Source organism: Miniopterus natalensis, chromosome 11, assembly GCF_054644295.1.
Source record: "Miniopterus natalensis isolate mMinNat1 chromosome 11, mMinNat1.hap1, whole genome shotgun sequence".
NCBI classification, from domain to species: Eukaryota; Metazoa; Chordata; class Mammalia; order Chiroptera; family Miniopteridae; genus Miniopterus; species Miniopterus natalensis.
The window spans coordinates 16773695-16794749 of NC_142091.1; the positions used below are offsets into that span (position 1 = coordinate 16773695).

General features: G+C 41.2%; 1 protein-coding gene across 3 annotated transcripts; it reads left to right on the forward strand.

Moving 5' to 3' along the window:
- Window positions 1-375: 375 nt before the first annotated feature.
- Window positions 376-10931, forward strand: MSANTD4 (Myb/SANT DNA binding domain containing 4 with coiled-coils). 3 transcript variants are annotated; one of them, XM_016207447.2, is made up of 4 exons: window positions 392-462; window positions 1425-1509; window positions 8151-8762; window positions 9143-10931. In XM_016207447.2, exons 3-4 carry the CDS (start codon window positions 8304-8306, stop codon window positions 9716-9718), a joined length of 1035 nt encoding a protein of 344 aa, XP_016062933.1. In that variant the 5' UTR covers window positions 392-462; window positions 1425-1509; window positions 8151-8303; the 3' UTR covers window positions 9719-10931. The 3 variants fall into 3 exon arrangements, with proteins under 3 accessions (XP_016062934.1, XP_016062933.1, XP_016062936.1); XM_016207448.2 differs by lacking the exon at window positions 1425-1509 and having other exon boundaries at window positions 376-462; XM_016207450.2 differs by lacking the exons at window positions 392-462; window positions 1425-1509 and adding an exon at window positions 494-758.
- Window positions 10932-21055: the final 10124 nt, after the last annotated feature.

The following is a 21055-nucleotide window of genomic DNA, read 5'->3' on the forward strand; positions in this document are numbered from 1 at the left end:
AGGACAAGCGTGGAGTCTGGAGATGCGGCGGCAGGTGTCCCAACCGGGCGGGGCCGAGCAGCCTGCCGATCGCTAAGGGCCAATCCTTTCCTAGAGCACACTTGACGGACAGAGCTGGGCGCCAACGACGGAGCGCCGAGCGGGAGGCCGCGAATCACAAGGGGGCGGAACTCCAGGGCACTAACCCGGAACCGGTTTGGGACTCGACTCCCATTGTGAGGCCAGACCTGGGGCGGGCCGTCAGCCAGAAAGGCAGTATCCTCCGGGCCAATGGGCGAGCCGCACCGAACGAGCGGCAGCCGCGCCAGCCAATGCGTGGTGGCGAGGGGGCGGGCGAAGTAGGGGGGCGGGGAATCAATGAAGCATCTTTTTTCCTAGACCTCTTAGAAGCGACGGGGCGGAGGTGCCGCAGGGTCGCAGGTGTGCGGCTCGGTCCCAGGGGAGGTGGCGGCTCCGCGGACGGTGGGTGCCCTCGCAGCGAGGAAGGTGCCGATGGGGTCGGCGGCAGGTGGCTGGGTCCCCCGCTCCCCTCTCTGGCCCTGGCTCTGCGGCGTCGCGGGATCACGACGCCGGGGAGAAGTACCAGTTGTGGCTGCAGCCTGATCTGGGAGGGTGCGGAGGGCCCGGGCTGCTGAAAGAAGACTGCAGAAGTTTGTGGGCACCTGGTCGGGACTCTCATTTACTGTCCAGAGAGAGGCTCTCTTTCCCGGTTGCCCCGTCCCCCACCAGCTGCGGCCGCAGCGCTGTGCCCGAGACAGGTGCGCGCCCCCCGCGCCTCGGAGGCCGCCTGGGAATTGCGTTTTCCTGGATTCTTCCCCGGGATCGCGGCGGGGCGGTGCCAGGGACGCGGGAGCCGGGAGTGACTGGTACTGGATTAGCCTGATCATTGGTGACCTTGAGTAAACTTTGGTTATTCCCGCAAGTTTTAGAGAAGAGCATTTCATTTGGCAGGGAAGTGAATAACAGCGATTTTCAACCGTTTTCCTCTCACGGCACACACAAATTAATTCCTAAAATTCTGCGGCACCCCAGAACATATATTTTTGGCTGATTTGACGGATAAAATAGGTGTAATTTTGATTCATTCACGATGGAGAGCTACTCTTGTGTTGTCTCTTCACATTTTTTTATTTGACAATCTAAGGGAAAAGAGGCCAGTGCCCCCCTGGCTAGATAATCAGATAGCACATGTTTTAAAAATTTCTGCTGCACACCAGTGTGCCCTGGCACACACGGGTTGAAAATGGCTGCTCTCTAAGAATATGGGTGTTGGGGGGGGGGCAGTCAGGGGAGCTTGTAGATTTTTGTGATGCTTTTCTTCTTGAGTAGCCTAAGGAACTTACCCCCACATTTTTTGTGGACCCAGAATTCACTGCCCGATTTTACTCAGATCTTTTAATTCTGTCGTCTTATGCAATATTTAGGAACTTCATTCTCAAGTGTTAGCCCTTGAAAAAAATTGCCAGTTATAATATGCCATTGGCGGTACATCATCTTCAAAAGGATTACGTAAGTGAATTAATTATACCTATTTCCAACCAGTAAAGGTTGATTGTGAGATGGGATTCGGGAAAATAGCTCTTCTCTGTGACGGGGCGTTGAAGATCTATGAATTTTTAGAGACTGCAACTACTGAATTCCCTTCTGTAAAGATTGGGAACACCACCAATATAAAAGGGATAGCATTTGACACCTAAAATAACATCTTTTCACATTTTATGAGGCATTATATCCCTAGCACCAGGAATATGTCCCTGGCATGTAGTTGGAGCTCAACAAATATTTGAGTAAAAAGTTGGGTAATGGATGACAGAAAACCCAAGCTCTGTTATATGACTACCAAAATGTAAAGGAGAGGAGAGAGCAAACCACATTCCTGGAAGTAAAGGTTAGTTTCTATCCCTGCAGGCATAGCTACCAAATTTAAACTTAAGTTTTGCATTAATTTTGGTACTTTCTAATATTAATCAAATGATGTCAAAGGATTTTACACAAGCCGTGACTGACTAGAAATCTAAGATACATCCTAATATCAATTTCAGTGAGTTTAAAAATATGTGTTAAAGTGCATTTGGTCAATGAAATAGTCCATCAGTTTAGCATAGAACAGTCGGGGACAAAGGGATACCACTTTTGTAAGGTAGAGTATGGAGTTACAAATCCTCGGAAAAAAATAGGACATGCAGTAAAAATGACTGCTGCCAAAATTGTAAAAATATCCTGACTCAGGCATAGTTTTAAGAGGATTGTTATTTCTGCCAGGTATCAAGTTTACCGCAATCCAGTTACTAAATTGATCTCATAGTCTAAGAGCAGCAAAATCTGATGGTGGATATCTGCATAAGTTAGGATTCTCTTGACAACTGTAATCATTGTTTATTATTATATACTTATATTTTGTATGTTATAGTTTATATATTATTACAGTAACATTGCCTCCCTATAGAAGGTAACCTGCTTGCATTTCAAAAATATGTGAACTTTCACAGATAAATTTGTATCTTTTAAGTTTTCTAGCAAAGTATAAGGTCTTACTAAGCCAACATTAAAGATTTGCTGACATTTGGCCCCAACCTAGTTTCTCTTTATTACTGTCTCTAATTAGTCTGTTTTATAAGATCCAAATCAAATGCTGATTTCTTCTCACAATACCCTAATCCCACCAAAATTTTCTACTTTTCCTGAGCATCCAGTATATTTTGTTAGTACTTCTCTTGTTGCACTGTTCATATATTCACATTATTTATCCAGTAAAGAAATATTCGCTTACTGTGTCCAGATACTGTACTAGGACATGGATAATAGCTGATATTTGTTGAGGGCTTACCATATCTTAGGCATTGTAAGATTCTTAATTGGATTATCTCTTTGAATCCCCAAAACATGAGTATTAATTTATTATTTTTCCCAATTATAGGTGAAGAAATAAGTTTAGAAGGTTAAGAGATCTGCTTAAGATCACAGAGCTAGTAAGTGGTAGAATTAACATACAAGCCTTGTAGTCTGTATTCGCATCACAACTTCCAGTTTGTAGTCTCTGTTATAATTTTTCATGTAAATTTTTTAATGTCCATGTGTTTTATAGGTTTTACTAGATTGTAAATTGATAGTGGGAGTACTCTAGTCTTATGTGATCCCTTATTGCTCCTCATGTAAAATAAATGATTACAATACAGCTGATAGTAGAAGCATGTAGGAAAGACATTAGACTTAGGTGAATGAGAACAGTGAAGGTGCCCTGGAACAGACATTTAAGCCAAGTGCTGAGGATGAGTAGTCATTGGCTAGACAAAAGACCAGAGATCCTGAGAGTCGGGAAGATGGGCTAAAGAATGCATTGTGATAGTCCTAAGGCAGGGTTCATGAAAGCTAGAACTGTGCTGTTTAATACAGTAGCCAATAGCCACATAAGTCTGTGCATGGCTAGTTCAAATTGAACTGTGAAGTGGAGTGCAAAATACTGGGATTTAAAAATGTAAAATATCTCAGTTATTTTTATATTGGTTATGTATTGAAATGGTATTTTTATATATTAGGTTAAATGAAGTATATCATAATTAATTTTTATCTATTTCTCTTTTTTAATGTGGCTACTAGAGGATTTAAAATTATGTATTTGACTCATTTTTATTGGACAATGCTGATCTAGAATTGAAAGGTATTTCAGAATGACTAGTGCACACATGTTTGTTGGGGAGGGCGGGTTGGGAAAGTAGATTGGGGGTTGGTATTGGGGGTGACAGATAAGACTGACAGAGGTAGATACGAAGATAAGTCGGTAGAGCTCAGGTACCATGTAAGCAGGGAGAGAAGGAGAGTAAGAGCAAACTTACCTTCCACATGGAGAGCCTTCAGAAGGTTTTAAGCGCTCAGTACATATTTATTAAGTGAAACAATGTGTCTTAATTACTCAAATTAATAATGGATGTTCCCGATTTATACTTCTAATTATCTTAATTCTTTCTACTAAAGATGAATAAGTGTATAAGGAGCAGTCCATTTCTTCTTAATTCTAAAATGATTTCGTTCGTATGCCTTTTTAATGTTTTCAATAAGTAGAAGTGTTAGTCCTTAAAATTAGGCATGTTCCTCTTTTATGTAAATAATATTTTACTGGGCATATTTTTCCAAAAAGAGACCAGCTTTGTCAATGATGTTAATCTTTTGTGGCAGGTGAGGCTTTTCCTTAATGATCTCTGAAGGGAAATTTCTTAGCAGCTATAGCTCTTGCACTCCACCTTGCCTCTCTGTGTACATTTGAGGAAGTACACATTTAACACTGATTCTCTCGCAGGGTGATTCTCAATCTGCGCTGCAAATGAGAATCATCTGGAGAGTTGTGTGTTTTTTTAACTTTATTGAGGAATAATTGACAAGTGTAATTATATATTTAAAGTGTACAGTATGATTTGATAAACATAACACATTCTGGAATGATTACCAAGATCAAGATGATTAACACATCCATCACCTCACATACTTAACTGTGTATGTGTGTACATCTGTGTATGTGTGTGATGAGAATCCTTAAGATCTGGAGAGCTTTTCAAACTCACAGTGCTTGGTTCTGTTCCAAAGATTGTTTCAGTTGGTCAAAGATGGGAAATGCTCATAGGTATTTTTAAAAAAGCTCTCTAGGTGATTTTGATGTGCTTTAGACCTGCACTATTATGTGCTGTTGAGTTCTTAAAATGTGGCTAATATAAAATAAGATGTGCTCTAACTGTAAAATACACAGTGGATTCAGATAGTTAGTGAAAAAAAAAAAATGTGAGCTCCCTTATTAATAATTTTTATATTGATTTTTTAAAATATACTTTAATTGATTTTAGAGAGAGAGGAAGGAGAGGGATATATAAAGAGAAACATCTATAAGAGAGAAACATTGATCAGCTGCTTCCTGTGCTGGGATTGAGCTTGCAACCCAGGCGTGTACCCTGACTGGGAATCTAACCAGTGACCCCTTGGTTCATGGGTTGACACTCAACCACTGAGCCACACCAGCTATGTTGGTTTTATATCAATTTTTATATTGATTCATATTGAATATATGGGTTAAATAAAATATGTTAAAATTAATTCCACCATTTGTTTCACTTTTGCTTTTCTGTGGCTACCAGAAACATTTTAAGTTATATGTGTGGATCACATTTTTCTGTTGGACAGTACTGCACTAGTCTAGACCCCTGTCACTCAGGTGTAGCTCCAGGTAATTTATAAACATTACGTCTGAGAGACACTGCTCTAGCAATATCTTCATAATTTCATAATTTTTCTTCATTTCTTGCTGATTATTTTTTATTATAATGGCTGGTAAGTTTTTACCTTCATGATTCCCTTTGTTCATTTGCTTTATGATGCATTCATATACATCTCATTTTTCTGTTTTCAATTCTTTCACTTCTTTATACTTTTACATCTCTATATTTCATTGCTTTTTAGTTATGTATGTGAATGGAATTAATATGTACTCATGTAATATGTAATACATAATGTGGATTCATAGATATATATATATGCTATTATAAATGTATGATTGTCTCAATCTCAGGAAATTATTAATATTACACTGGTGGTGGAAAGATTTTCACTTTGTTTTGTACCTTTATATAGATTTTATAACCATATATGTGTATTTTGCTTTTTTAAAAAAGTCAACAGATTTGTGGATGCTTATGGGACTTTTAAAAATGTATTTTTGGGGGCCCTGGCTGGGTAGCTCAGTTGGTTAGAGCATCACCCCCATACACCAAAGGTTTGATCCTTGGTCAAAGCATACACAAGAATCAACCAATGAATGCATAAATAAGTGGAACAACAAATCAATGTTTTTTTCTCTCTCTCACTTCCTCTCTCTCAAATCAATAAATTTTTAAAAATGTATTGTTTTGTAATAAAAATCCCTCATAAGTATACTTGTAACATAATGTTAATCACCTCAAAGTAAAACAGAACCAGTGTACTCTGGGCTAACAGACAGCTACATGGCTGAGGCAGAAATGATTGCACATGATCCCTAGAGGTGGTGAGTGGACCTGATGCAGAGCGTAGCATATTCTGTTCATAAATGTTCCTAAGTTGGAAACTGAGCTGCTTTGAATGTGTACACACAGACATACATACATATTCCCTTTCCGACATTGTTGGCTTGCATGAACTCTAGCATTTACACAGGAATATTGCTCTAAGCCATCTTCATATTCGTGTAAGGCATTTATCCAGGTATTCCGTTATGTGTCTGTAGTATAGTTTATTCATCCATCCCTCTGTTGATGATATTTGTATACTTCTACCATGCTTTTGCCTTAAAAATATGATTGCTTTGTAAATGGTTCAAGAAATTATTTAAACAGTCTGAGACATTTTATATCTTTTGGAAACAAAGTCATCCTTAATGCATGATATTTAATTTAATACGGAATTTGATATAACTGTAACTCTGTTCTCTTTTTAAGGATATCTAACCCGCTGATTCCATTTAAAAAATATGTCTGATAACCTGCTCATCATTGACCATAGCCTACTTGCTTAAACTTTTCAGATTTTGTATAACTTGTTGACCATTATATTGTTCAGCATTGTTATAGGGTGGGTAATTTATCTAAAGCAGGGGTGGGGAAAGTCTGGCCCTCAGGCCATATGCGGCTGAGGAAATCCTTTGGTGTGGCCCTGCCAAGGCAACTGCAGGCGGGACTCAAAATTAAATAAGTTCAATTAAATGTTTGACCAAATATAGCAGGCTAATTTTTAAGTTGATAATTTTGTATGGCCCTTGAATGATGTTATAAATTTCCAAATGGCCCTTGGGCAGAAAAAAGGTTTCCCACCCCTGATCTAAGAGAAATGTTTACAAGAGGATCTTTCCCATTCAGAATTTACATGAAAACTGCCATGAATATTTTAAAGTCATTTCATGGAGGCTCCAAGTACAGTTACTTTCCTATATTATGATCTTCAACTCTGCTATTAAAGTGGTCTAGGACTTCGCAAAGTACTGAGAATTTCTTCAAAGAAAGGCAAATAATTAAAAGCATTAATTAGAAACAAATACAGTATTCAACTTTTGTTTGGTGTTAGGAGCTTTTGCTTGGGTGGTTTGGATTGAAGGAGGGGGAGCATGTAAGCATTGAGGGGCAGAATTTCAGTGGCGAACCATGAAAATGTGCATTGGTCTCCACAAGGTTTAAGAATTCTAAATTTTTTCTATTTTAATTGGTGGTCTTTAACTGATTAATTAGTTGGGGTGGCTGGGAATAATCCTTCCCACTTTTATGCTACCCCCTTTAATTCTGTTGTATCCTTACAATATTTTTTTTTATTTCAGGAAATTTTATTCCAAGCTTAGGATTTATTTGTAGGCTTAACCTAAAAATGGGTTTTAATTTGAGAAATAGTAAAATATAAGTAGTTGTCATTTCTCTGATCAAATTGCATTGTCTGCAGTTGGTTTCTGAATTTTGTTGATTTTGTTTCCTAGCCTTTTAGTGTCCCTCAAATTATTCAACAGAGTCTGAATTTTTATTTTTGATAAACTAGTGGTCATTTTGGCTAACTGGCTCATTCATTCGTTAAAAATTTATGCTGTGCCTGCCAGGTGCCAGACACTCTGCGAGCCCTGCGGAGGTGACGGTGAGCAGAGCCTTGCCCCATCCTGAAGCTTGCAGGGAAAGGGGCGCGAGGCCTTGGCGGTGTGTTAGCACAGATGCGGCTTTTGGACGAGAACGGGAGGAAGATGTGTCGCCGGCTTTGGTTAGAGCCATGCGACTTGTAGGACGGCTGCTGTCTGTGGGAGCTGAAGCTCGAGAAGGGGCTAGGAGGCCAGAAGGGAGCAGTCCGTGTCCGTGTCCGGGCAGGGGGAGCGGCGTCGCCGCGCTCGTGCCCTGCGTGGGGGGGGGGGGGGAGCGGCAGGAAGCCCGAGGGCGGGGTGCGAGGGGCCGCGGGAGCGGAGTGGGCAGCGGGTCGGGAGCGCGCAGTGGCAGGGAGGGGCCGGTACGGCGGCCAGGAGAGGGCCTGGTGCTGGCAGGGCAGACAGACTGGGCAGTTTTGAGCCACACTGAGAGGTGTTCCCTAAAGAACAGACGTGTGCAGCTTGCTGGGTAGAAGTACACTGCAGAAGTTACGGGTTGGTTGACTGACTTCTCTCTCTCTAGGAATTACCCAGCCTGCCTTTGCTACCAATGGACAGAAAACGGATTTAAACAAAGTGCCAACGAGGGACCGCCCTTGCTGCTTGCCCTTTGTAGCATTCCTCTAATTCTCGTCACATCTCCTCGGACATTAAAAGCCGCTTTTAGGCTCGAAACATGAAGCAGCTGAAAAGGAAAAGGAAAAGCAATTTCAGTGTCCAGGAAACGCAGACCCTGCTGAAGGAGATCACGAAGAGGAAGGAGGTGATCTTCTCCAAGCAGCTCAACACCACCATCAACGTGATGAAGCGCATGGCCTGGGAGGAGATCGCGCAGTGCGTCAACGCCGTGGGCGAGGGCGAGCAGCGCACGGGCGCCGAGGTCAAGCGGCGCTACCTCGACTGGCGCGCGCTCATGAAGCGCAAGCGCGTGAAGGCCGCGGGCAAGCTGGTGGCCGGCTTCCCGCTGCCCGCCTCCGACCTGGACGACTCGCTGACCGAGGACGTGGAGGACAAGGTCGCCTTCCGCGGCGACGCCGGCTTCGACTGGCAGAACGTGGCGGACTTCAGGGACGCGGGCGGGTCCCTGACCGAGGTCAAAGTGGAGGAGGAGGAGCGAGACCCGCGGAGCCCCGAGGTGAGTGCCCCCCCTGCCCCCCGCGAGCCCCTGTGCCCGCCCGCGAGCCCCTGTGCCCGCCCGCGAGCCCCTGTGCCCGTCCCGTCCTCAGGCCCCGCGCGGGGAGCCATCGCGCAGCAGCCGGGAAGACGCTCCCGGTTTTCCAGTTAACTTACAAATAGCACAAAGTCATTCCGCTTTCTTTATATCATTAATCTGTCTTCTCACCTAAATACACTTCTCTCCGTTATATGTTTAGTGACCTCAGATCATTCATTGTAAATATTATTCGAAATTCAAAGTTTTTTGTCCTCTAACAGTACAAGAAGATTTTAAGAACTATTTAGACAAATGAACAACCATAAAATAGAAATAATACGAAAATGGCTTTTCTCTTATAGTTTGAGATCGAGGAGGAAGAAGAAATCCTGTCGTCGGTCATCCCAGATTCCCGGAGGGAGAGTGAGCTTCCCGATTTCCCCCACATCGATGAGTTTTTTACCCTGAACTCAACGCCTTCGAGGCCCGCCTACGACGAGCCCCACTTGCTTGTAAACATAGAGAAGCAGAAGCTGGAGCTGGAGAAGCGGCGGCTGGACATCGAGGCCGAGCGGCTGCAGGTGGAGAAGGAGCGGCTGCAGGTGGAGAAGGAGCGGCTGCGGCACCTGGACTTGGAGCACGAGCGCCTCCAGCTGGAGAAGGAGCGGCTGCAGGTGGAGAGGGAGCAGCTGCGGCTGCGCATCGTCAGCGCCGAGAAGCCCCCCTTGGAAAACGAACTGGGTCCGGGAGAGAAGTCCGTACTCCAGCCGCAGGACATAGAAACGGAGAAGTTGAAACTTGAGAGAGAGCGCTTGCAGCTGGAAAAAGACAGGCTGCAGTTTTTGAAATTTGAATCCGAGAAGCTGCAGATTGAGAAGGAACGCTTACAAGTAGAGAAAGAGAGACTCCGGATTCAGAAGGACGGGCACTTGCAGTGATTTCTCTCGGTCTCCGTTAGCAAATGTTTGTTAACCATAGGTTTGTCTCTGTGTCAGGTAGTATGGAAATGGTCGCAGGATTAGCTGGTTTTCCCCGCTGTTTGATGTCAGTGTTTTCAATAGGAAAAAGAAAGTTGTATGTGGGTAACTGTATGCGTAAGTAGTATATTATATAAAAATTATGTGCCCTAGCATAAACAGAATAGCAGGAGCTATTGTGCTGTACTCCTTAAATTAGTAAAATTACATAGCCTAATCTGTGCACTCAGAGTTTACAATCATGTCTGTAAAATTCTAGCTCAGTGGTTCTCAACGGGAGTAATTTTTGCCCCCAGAAGGCAGTGGGCAATGTTTGGAGACATTTTTGGTTGTCAAAACTGGGATATGGGGCAGGTTGCTGCTGCATGTAGGGGTAGAGGTCAAGGATGCCTACCTTGGGCAGTGGACAGGACAGCCCCCCCCACATTGAACTGTCCGATCCCAAATCTCAATGTTACTGAGGGTGAGAAACCCTGTCCCAGCCTGTCTGTGCACCTCTAGAGCTTAGTTTTGTAGTTTCACAATATTAAAACCTCAGATATTTATGTGGGTAGTTACTTAAATGGCCAAAAAACTTAAACTATGAAACATTACTCTGTAGTATATAGAACTTAGGAAGTGATAAAAATGATAGGTATTCTATTTCCATGTTTCCACCTATAAATAACCCGATTCAGAAAACAATAGGGAACATCAGAGACAGTCCAAAATGAGTCACTTTGAAAAGAAGTTCATTCATCTAACTGTTGATGATCTAGAAGCAACACACACTTTGAAAGCTTTAGTTCCCTTTCTTCTTTAAATCCATTTTCATCATTTAGATATAAAAATTGTCATTTCAACCATGTACTGAAGTCTTAATGTAAGTGAATGGTTGAAGCTAGTAAAAATGATACCAATATAAAAATGGTACCAATAGCCCATGAGCTTGAGCTCAATAAGTGGTTATTTGATTTTTAAAATAGATAATAGCAGCTCTTTGAGAGTGGGGGGTGGGGGGAGATGTCCTCTGAATCATGATGATAATGAAATGATAGTAGCTGTGTGTTATGAATTAGGGAAGTTCTTATCACACACTATCTGACCTAATCTGTAGAACAATTCTTGAGGGTAGTATCTAATATTATTACTTAATTTGAGGCTCAAACAGTGAATAAATGGCTGATCTCATATATCATGGTGTATTTTGTCTTTGCCCCTTGCTGAGAAGCAGTTTTTATTTTCTGTCTCTTTGGTTTTTATTCTGAGACCAAGGGCTTGCTTAAACTGGTGATTTGCCTTCAGTCGCCTGAAGGTGCTGTTTTCACAATCCAGCTGATTCTAATGCACACCAAAGTTGAGAATCACTGCACAAGATCACTTTGTATTTTCTGATTTCCAGGGCTGATCTGTAGCTTTAATACATCTCTTTGGTTGACAGATACTACCTTGATTCTGTGTTTGTTCCTTGATAATTTAAGAATGCCTTGAAACCATATGTGATATTGGAGTATGGATACACAAGGGGAAAATATACTTCTGCTTAGTTACCTTGACTCTGACATAGTGTTATTTTTCTATAACTCAAATAAATGCTTCTACCCTAGAAATAACATTTGCCTATACTAACTCTCTGAAAGGTGATCATTTCACGTGATGCTTTGTGCTATGAGGGTTGAAGTTATCAAGCCTGGAAGAGAGCATATCATGGTGAATGGGGGCAAGGGACCTAACGTTTGTGTTCGCATTATGAGGTGTGCTTTTCATACATCATTTTATTTGCTCCTCAGAACAACCTTTGAGCTAAGTCATCTTATGCCTACTTTTATAAGAAAGGAAACAGTGCCTCACTAGTTTAATTAACTAAATACCTGAAAAATGACGTACCAATCCTAACCCATGATTTTAGTGTGAGAGCTCTAAGGAGACGTAGTGAAAGTTTGTAGGTGTAGTTATGTGTTGTAGCTTTGCCACTTACTACTTGTGAAAGCATTTAACTTGCCCTGTGATTTGATTTCCTCCCCTATAAAACAGGCTTACTGGTATCTGCTCTGCCTGTGCTCCAGAGTTTTTTTGCCTTCTTCATTCTACCCAAGTTGTTGATCAAGTCCTGTCTTCTTTCGATGCTTCAAATCAACCTCCTCCAACCTCACATGTAGTCCTTAGCATGTGGCATTTGCAACCTGTATTCCAGCAGCCTCCTGTCTCAGCTCCTTCCTTCCCAATACAGCTAATCCTCCCTGTATGACACTTCCAGAACAGATTTTCTCAAAATACTGCTTTTGTTATCTCCTGAGAATAAACGACATAAAAGATCATAGGTCCAGTCCCAGCTCCACTTTACCTGCTGGGTGGCCTAGGACAGTAGGTGTCTCTGAGCCTCATTGTTCTTATCTCCATTACATCAAATATATGTGCCCTGCTTGACTCTCACCATGTATGGAATAATAACTATACGAAAATGCAGTTTAAAACTACAAAGCAGCTTAATGATATTACAAATGTGTTCTACCTGAAATGAGTCTTCTTGCCCTGCCGGGCGTGGCTCAGTGGTTGAGTGTCGGCCCAGGATCCAGGCAATGGGGGGGTGGGGTTTCGATTCCCCGTCAGGGCACATTCCCGGCTTTCTGGCTCGATCCCCAGCAGGGGGCGTGCAGGAGGGAGCCGATCAATGACTCTCTCATCATTGATGTTTCTCTCTCTCTCTCTCCCCCCCTCTCCCTTCCTCTCAAATCAATAAAAGATAAATTAAAAAAAAAAAAAAAAAGAGATGAGTCTCCCATTTCCTTCTGTATCATGTACAGAGTCCTCAAATGTTCTTTGCCTACTTTAAGATTTTCTCTTACAAACATGATTAAATGTTTGTCAAGCTGCTCTCCAAATATTCCACAAATTTTTCTTTCCTTTGTCTTTGACCATGTTGCTTTCATCCGTGACCTTTCAATTTTCTATCCTAAGTGCGACAGCAGGCAAAGCTTTTTCAGATCTAGGGACTTGATCATTTCTACCATTCTCTACCATAACTTAAAAATATTGAACTGAATTTTGCTGAATAAAATTAGAATATTTTATCATATAAACTTGGTATTACGTCTCTCAAAGTCTCCCTGGGGAACTTTTGAATAAAATGTGAAAGTCGACATCAGTCTGCTCAGCTTATGACTCACTCCCCACTAGTCTGACTATTGCTCCTAGACCTTAGGCACGGGCCCTGGCAGCTGTGTGTGTATCTTGTGACTGATCCTTTGGCTGTACCGTTTGCACGTTGCACCGGAAGTAGACTTGGCATGGCCTTGCATTCCCTGAGCTAACTACCATTTGGAGGATTCTCGTTCCAATTAAAGATGATCTGCGTCCTGACCCAGATCCAATGTTTCTCTTGATTCTACAAATAAAAAGAGTAACAAGGATTTTAATTCATATGTTTCCGCTACATGCTTACTCTGGTGCCCTCTGAGATTCAGGATCAGTTGTTGGCTTTAAGTTCTCTTTGCTTCCTATGCTATTTCCAGATCATTACTTCTTCATTCCTTTATGAAAAAGCAAAAACAAAACCCTGCACCTTTGAGGCAGGCACCCCAAATCACTGTCTTGTTTTCATTACTGGTCTCGGTCACATTCATTGACTCATCTCTACCATTGGTCATCCTAGGAAGTTCGTAGGGAGTTTTGGTGTCCGGGTGAAGACTCCCTGAAAGCTCTGGCCACTGAGTTGTGTCCTCACCACTCGTTTCCACTTCATCTCAAACCCTTGTTCTGTCTCAGTATTGTGGGTAGAGCCTCTTCTCCATAACAAATTCAAACACCAACTCAGTGACTACAGTCCCCAATCCTCCCAGCTTGCTGCAAGTGCTTATCATCCTCAGATCTTGAAGTCCAACTCCTCTTCCAATTTCTCCTCTCCTAACTTCTTTCCCAGCTCAAATTCCATGACCCCCAGTTCACTCAAATACCTATGCAGATTGGTGCTACTCTGAATTCACAGCCCTTTCAGGACTCGCAACACTGCCTTCCAATCTTTGCTTAGTCTACCTTCCTCGACTCTCCAAAACCATGTGCTATGGGTTGAACTGTGTCTCCCAAAAAGATATGTTGAAGTTCTAATGTCAGGCACTTGAGAATGTAATGTTATTTGGAAATAGTATTTATGGATGTAAACAAGATAAGGTCATACGGGATCAAGGTGGACCCTAAATCCAATGACTGGTATCTTTATGAGAGGGAGAGATTTTGACACGGGAATATACATGGTAGGACACGTGAAGATAGATGCAGAGATTGGAGTGATGCAACTATAAGGCAAGGAATGCCCTTGCTGGTAACTATCAGGAGGTAGGAGAGAGGCATGGAACAGATTCTCCTTTAGCTTCCAGAAGGAACTAACCCTGCTGACACCTTGATGTCAGACTTCTGGATTTCTGAACTGTGAGGTTTCTAAACTCCTAACCAAGTTGACACAAAACTAACAATCACACCTGTTGAATCAGAAACTGGGATGGGGTCCAGCAATCTGTGTTAGATAGGTTCTTCAGATGATTCACATACACACTAAGGGTTGTAAACTACAGCTCCATACTTTTTACCTAGATGCTCAGCCATTCCAATGGCTTCAATTAGTATTTATATACTGACAAGTTATTTGTATTTTAGGATAATCACTCTGGCAGTCATGTAGAAAATGGACTAAAAGGGGATATGTGAGGCAAGGAGCAAGGAGGCTTAGTAGGAGACAATTGTGACAACAGTGAGAAATTATGAGCCATTGAATTAAGTCAGTCATGGATGAAGAGTATGGGACAGTAAGGAAATATTTGAGACAAGAAATTTAAGATGTAGATTAACTGAATGTGAGAACAGTGAAGAAAAGAGGTTGTAGTATGATTTTCATGTTTCTAATTTGGGAGATTAGATAAATGGTTGTGCCACTCACTGAGACATGAAATACAAGAAGAGGTAGGGATGTAGAGTGAAAAATGAGTTTGACATGTGGCAATTGAGAAGTCAAAAAGAGATAACCAGTAGGAAATTGAATACATAGGACTAGATTAGAAGTTCTCCAGAGATTTCTGAGTTAATAATGTATAGGTGATTGGAGACATCTTGATAATGGTGAGATCAACCAGGTTAAATACGTCCTATGAGAAGAGAAAGGGACACAAGTTACAATCCTGAGTAATATCAACATGTAAGTTTTGGTTAGAGGAAAGGAAGAACATAAAGTAGACTGAGAAGGAAGAAACAGAGAATTAGTGGAAAAACTAAAAAAATGAAAAGCTCAATTGGTTTAGTTCCATATTGAGAATGTTTAGTTAATACGACTACAAGATGTTTATTGTGACTTTGGGAAGGACATTTTGGTGAAGTGATGGAACCAAATAGAGGGGTTAAATAAGGGATTAAATGCCACTCTTTTTTTTTTTTTTAAATATGTCTTTATTGATTTCAGAGAGAGGAAAGGAGAGAGAGAGAGAGAGAGAGAGAGAGATAGAAACATCAATGATGAGAGTCATTGATCGAGCCCGCAACCCGGGCATGTGCCCTGACCGGGAATTGAACCCCGATCGTCTGGATCCTAGGTTGATGCTCAACTGCTGAGCTACGCCTGGCCAGGCTAAATGCCACTCTTTTCAGTGACTAGGGTAAGAAAGGAAGGAGAGAACTTAGTCATCATCTGGAGTTGGATGAGAAGGTAAGTAGTCACATGTCTACTGATATGGGTGACTTAAGATAGAGACTAAGACCAATGGGGATCAAGGAACTGCAGGACTAGCACTTTAATGCAGCATCTGTGTTGACCTTGAAGTCACTCAAGATGATACTGAAATTTAAGATGTAAAGAAAAAATAAGCCTAATGCCACAGTCCTTGACGAATGTGAGGCCATGAGACAAAAGTCACAAGACCAAATGGACACGTAGGCAGTCAATTTTGACAGCATGGTTACAAACAGGAGAGTTTTTTAATTCATGGGACAAAGGTGTAATTGTAAGGATTGCCAGTCCTTTTCTTTCTAAATTTGAAGATTATGAAGTGATATAATGAGGAGAGAGTGATAGTATCAGGAGAATGGACAATGCTCTGGGGAGTTTGAGGATGTTGGACATTTTCTTTATATTGAGGGGAATAAGGAGAATGGTGGCAGGGTCAGGGAGAGGGGAAAGCAGTGGGGAGGTAAACGGGAGTGAGAAGGATATCAGAAGTGAATGTGGGATGAGGGAGAGATTATTGGGATGATTTCAATATGAGGCTGTGACCAATGATGACATGGATGGAGGCCCAATGGGTTGAAAGTTTCAAGTGACAAGTCAAAGTGTCAAAAGATCTTGTGCAGGTCTGAGGCCCAAAGATTCAGAAGATCTGACCTGTTCTGTGGTGGTCTTAGATTAATGATGAGGGCAGTCTTTGATTGTGCTTCGAGTTAAACACAGAATATTGTTGGGTGGTGTGGCTCTGAGAAAGTCTCAGGCAGCTGGAATTAATCAGTTTCCACATCTCAGAAGTTTGAAACAGCAGCCATTTTAGGTGACTGAAGGAGATTAGGCAAATCTCTAAATGAAGGCAGATATGGCCAAAATTGTTCCAAATACCTTCTTTTAAAAAAAATGTTGAGCCCTAGCTGGTATCCTCAGTGGTTAGAGCATCAGCCCTCAGACTGAAGGATCCCAGGTTCCATTCCGGCCTAGGGCACATACCTCGGTTGCAGGCTTGATCCCCCTGCTCCGCTTGGGGTGTGTGTGGAAGGCTACCAATCGGTGTGTCTCTCTCTCTCTTTCTCTCTCTCCCTCCCTCCCTTCCACTGTCTCTGAAAAGCAATGGGAAAAAGATCCTCTGGTGAGGAAATAAAAAATGTTGAAAGCATACACATTTATGGAGGAAATTAACTCAAGGAGCCGGCAGAAGTTTCTATATAGGCAAGGATCACTAACTTCTTTATTTTTTATTTAATTTTTAAAATTAATTCCACAAATATTTATTGAGGACTTCCTATCAACCAGTCAGGATCACTGACTTCTTTGAAGGGTTTTCATTCATTCATTCCTTTTTGTAGTCAATCAGTTCAATCATACATTGAATCATTGATTGCCAATGACTACAGATCTAGTCAACTTCAGAAATAACTTTCTACTGACACAGTTTTTAGCTATTACTAAATATTTAGGAATTTTAGAAGTGTTGGTCAAATGTAGGAAATCTGAGAAGGAAATCATAATAATATGCTACTTAAGCAGGCTCTGTGTTTGTGACTGCAGGATTACAAAACTCTTAAATAGCCCCTACACTCAAGCCATGAATTAGGCATTATAATTTAACAGAATATGTATTTGATGATCTTATATATCATTCCAAAATGGCCTAGGTTTTATGTTTATTTTGTTTGTAACACTTTGCAGCCAGCACAGGTGGCTAAAAGCAGTTATGTATTCTGGGTGTCCATTTAACCTACCATCTTCTTCAGATCTAGAAAAATCACATTGACATTTTTTTTCTATTTTTTTTTTTTTTTTTTGCCATGTGGAAAGACAAATTCCAATCTAGATTTCTGCATTTCTGTCGGAAGGAGACATATTATTAGGGTGTTATTAGGGTATTTCTGGCTTAGTGTCAACCCAAACATGGAACTTAGAATTTTTGCCTTGACTCCCTACTTTAATCCAACCATAAATACCAGTCTGTGGCATGTAGGAAAATTTAATTAGAAGGTATGCAGGCCATGGCGAGAGGGATACATCAAACATTACATACCTAACAATGGAAAATCATGTGTCAAACATCCCTGTTCTCATAAATTCTTTTGGCCACCCAGGGGAATCCTATGGCCTTTTACCCATCTTTCTGCTTTCTTAATATTGCCTTTGTCCTTAACTTTAATTTTCTCTCATTCCTCTGCCTACTTTTTGCCCCAAAGAAAATAAAACCAAAGCAAGATAAACAAATAGGTTGTTCTTATTTCATGGAAGATAACTTAGTTGTCAGTTATTTTTTGAGATACAATTTCCAAATCTCATGTCTTTTCATAATTTATCTAAATCTTTTCTTAAAGAGGAATTGTTCATTTTTAAAAAGACTACTGGTATTAGCTGTTTAGAAAACATATAAACACACCACCTATGACATTCGCATTTGGTTTTACAAATGCTAAGCACTCTAGCCCGCTGGCCTATCTGAAGCGGAAACCTCTTCATGAATAAGCATGGAAAGCACAACTTTCATGCAGCATTATATTAATAAGGAAAACGAACTTACGCCATTTCGATTTGTCTTTGCAGAAAGTCTCCTGGATGTCACTTTCATTTACTTCTTACCCCTGTTAGCACTTCACTGGTGTTATAGTCAGTGGACACTTTTTCACTGATACTTAGTACATAAAGCTGTGTCTATGCATTGACACATATACGTTGAACACCCACTATCTGCCATGCTTTAGGGAAGTGGAATGAGTTGACAGCCAACAGGTATGGAGACCAAGGGGAAGCCGGAGCAATGGCAAAGCGAGTGCAAGGACAATGTGGGTGGCACTTTCAATTAGTAGCTATTGAATTGAGTGGAGCAAAGTGGTTCTCCTGAAGGCTTTTTATGTCTTTCATATGTGATCATTATATACTTTTAACTAGCTGATAGCTTGAAACTTGGCTTTGCCTGATATAGTCAGGAAATTCTGCACTATATGTGATCTTGTTTGCTTAGTAATTGAATTTTTTACTTTATGGAACTAAATGTTTTTAACTTAAACATAAATGTTTTAAAATCTCATTTCCTAGCTTTGTAGCATTTCCTCATATTGGAGTCCATATACAAACCTCTTTTTACTAAAGTCAAATTTAAAATTTATTTTCAGCAAAACTGTTCTATAAGAAGTATAGAAATTTAAGCATATAATATAGAAAGAAAATTATAAGAAATTAACTTCTTAACTTTATATCACTAATTCACTCAGACTTAAATGAAAGATATCTTTAGAAGTATGACTAAAAACCAAAGCAAAACCCTGTTCTAGGTTATTTAATTACCTTGTGACAATCTTCCTACTGAACAAAATTACATTGAATACTTTCTCATCGGATCAGAAAACCCACCAGGCCCGCCCTTCCCCCCCCTCCTCCCCTCTTTCTCCTTCCAGTGAGGTAGACAAGGCCATGAAATCAGCTAACCTTCAGCCTTCATTTTGACTCACTAGATACTTAATACACGCTATAGGGACTGTTAATGAGGAAAAGTGTCTTTCTGCTTCCACTTAATCAAATTAATTCAATTCATTCATTCAACAAATATTTTATTAAGCACCTACAATATGCCAGGCACTGTGCTGGGTGCTGGGGATACAACTGTGAACAAGATAGACACAGTCCCTGCCCTCAAGGAGCTTACAGTCTAGTAGTTATACAGACAAGTACACAGGCAATTACAATGCAGTATGGTAAGTGCAGTGGTGGGGAGAAAACATTAAAAGGGCACCGAACTCAGTCTCGTGGGCAGGGGATGGTGGATGGAAATCTTCCCAGGGCGGGTAAAAATTCAATTTGAGTTCTGAAGGATGAGTGTAAGTTAGTCAGGAAAAGAGAAGGAGATAGGGAAGAGTTATAGACTGAAGAAATAGTAAGTGCAGTGTCCCATGTTCCCATGTGCTGCTTTGGAGGCTCATCTGCAGGGGAGAGCGGTTGGGTAGGGGTGAGAGAAGTCATGGAAGAGATACGTAAGGACCAGGTCAGAAAGGGACTCATTTGCTCTGCTCAAGAGCTTGGAATTTTTCCTGAGGGAACTCTGTGTGTGTGTGTGGAGAGAGACAGAGAGAGAGAGCGAGCAGATTTGAGCATTTACAGATTGCTCTTACTGCAGCACAGAGGGGGATGGAAATCTTGAGCACTGAGGCAAGGTGTTCAGTCCGTTACCTTTCCAACGTCATCTTCCTTGATGCCACACCTTGTGCTCTCTCCGGTCTTTTCGGTTGCATCCACTCCTTAAGCCATCCACACGCGCAGCTTTGGGCCACTGTTCGTCCACAAGGCTCTTAACACCTTCTCCACCAATGAAAACTCAACTTATCCTTCAAAGCCAGGCGTCCAAAATAATCCTAACTTGTGCTTTCTGTCAAGTATTGTGATCTCTAAGTCTTGTGATGTTAATCTGTATTATAGTGCTTATTTATTATTTCAAGTGATTCAAACCTCCTTTTGGACCATGTTAACTTAATCCCTTCACAACATAAAGTTTCTTTTGTAAATAAACATGGGTATAATTTTTTTCCCCACAATTTTCAGTTGAAAACAAGGACTGATTCTCCATTTGTTGTCTACCACCATGATTAGTGCCTTCAAATGATTTAAATGGAATATGAGGATGGGGGGAGAAGCCCAAAGAGACACATTATTTTATGCAGCAAAGTACAGTCAAGTAAAATTTCAACACACAGTTACAGGGTATGTTGCTGTTGTGACAATGATTAACTTCCCAGTTCAAACACTCCAACTTTGACATTAACCTGCTAATGAGGCAAAGATCTGTAAAAGAGGGTAGCTTAGTATGCAAAAATAATAAGGACTAGCTATATTTCCCAATATGGTCCACACTTTACAATCCCTCCTATAGTCTTATAATTTCTCAAATAACTTTTATAATGATAAGAAAAAACTTTAAGCTCTGTAGATACTGTAAGAATGTCCGTTGTTTGATTCTTTTTGGTGGGTACAAAAAAACCACAATTTTGTACACAGAACAAGAGTATAAATAATAGCGATACCATGAGTGACCCGTAGTCTCTCGGTCCTACACTGTGGCCTGATGATTTTACATTAACGTCATTTTCGTTGCGTTTCTGTTCCGGGTATCGAGACAAATGCAATCTGTGGACACCGATTCATGTGACAGAGTGAAGGTTACAGCAAACAAGATGACCAACAACCTTTATTAAAAAAAAGAAAAAAGAAAAAAAAAAGTCTCTAACGTTTATTACAGTGATGGCATTTATGTCAATTATTGCAATGTGTTGTTCCCTAAGATGGTTAGAAAAAAGAATCGCGTTGTCCTCTACTGAGTTTACGTCATTTAAAAAGCAAGCATGTTTCAGTAGTGTTTTCTCCAAAGTAAGTGTAAATACTGCCTTTAAATTTTTTTTTTTTTTCACAGGATTTACATGTTTGTTTATGATGTTCTCCTCACAGTTTCGTGTTTGTTTTCTCAGCTGGACAGTCTTCGGGCATCAGAGGGGTGCTCTGGAGACACGGGGAGCTGGGTGCCTCCTGCAAGGTTTCGTCCGTGGCTGTGAAGACCAAGGCCTTTCAGAGCAAGAACTTCCCAAGCCTGATTAGTTTTTAAGTCCACTCGC

Excerpts from the sequence above, each read along its gene's own strand:
- MSANTD4 (XM_016207448.2), top strand. The coding sequence starts at position 8,304 with ATGAAGCAGCTGAAAAGGAAAAGGAAAAGCAATTTCAGTGTCCAGGAA. Across the intron at positions 8,763-9,142 it reads GAGACCCGCGGAGCCCCGAG|TTTGAGATCGAGGAGGAAGA; the intron begins GTGAGTGCCCCC and ends TTTCTCTTATAG.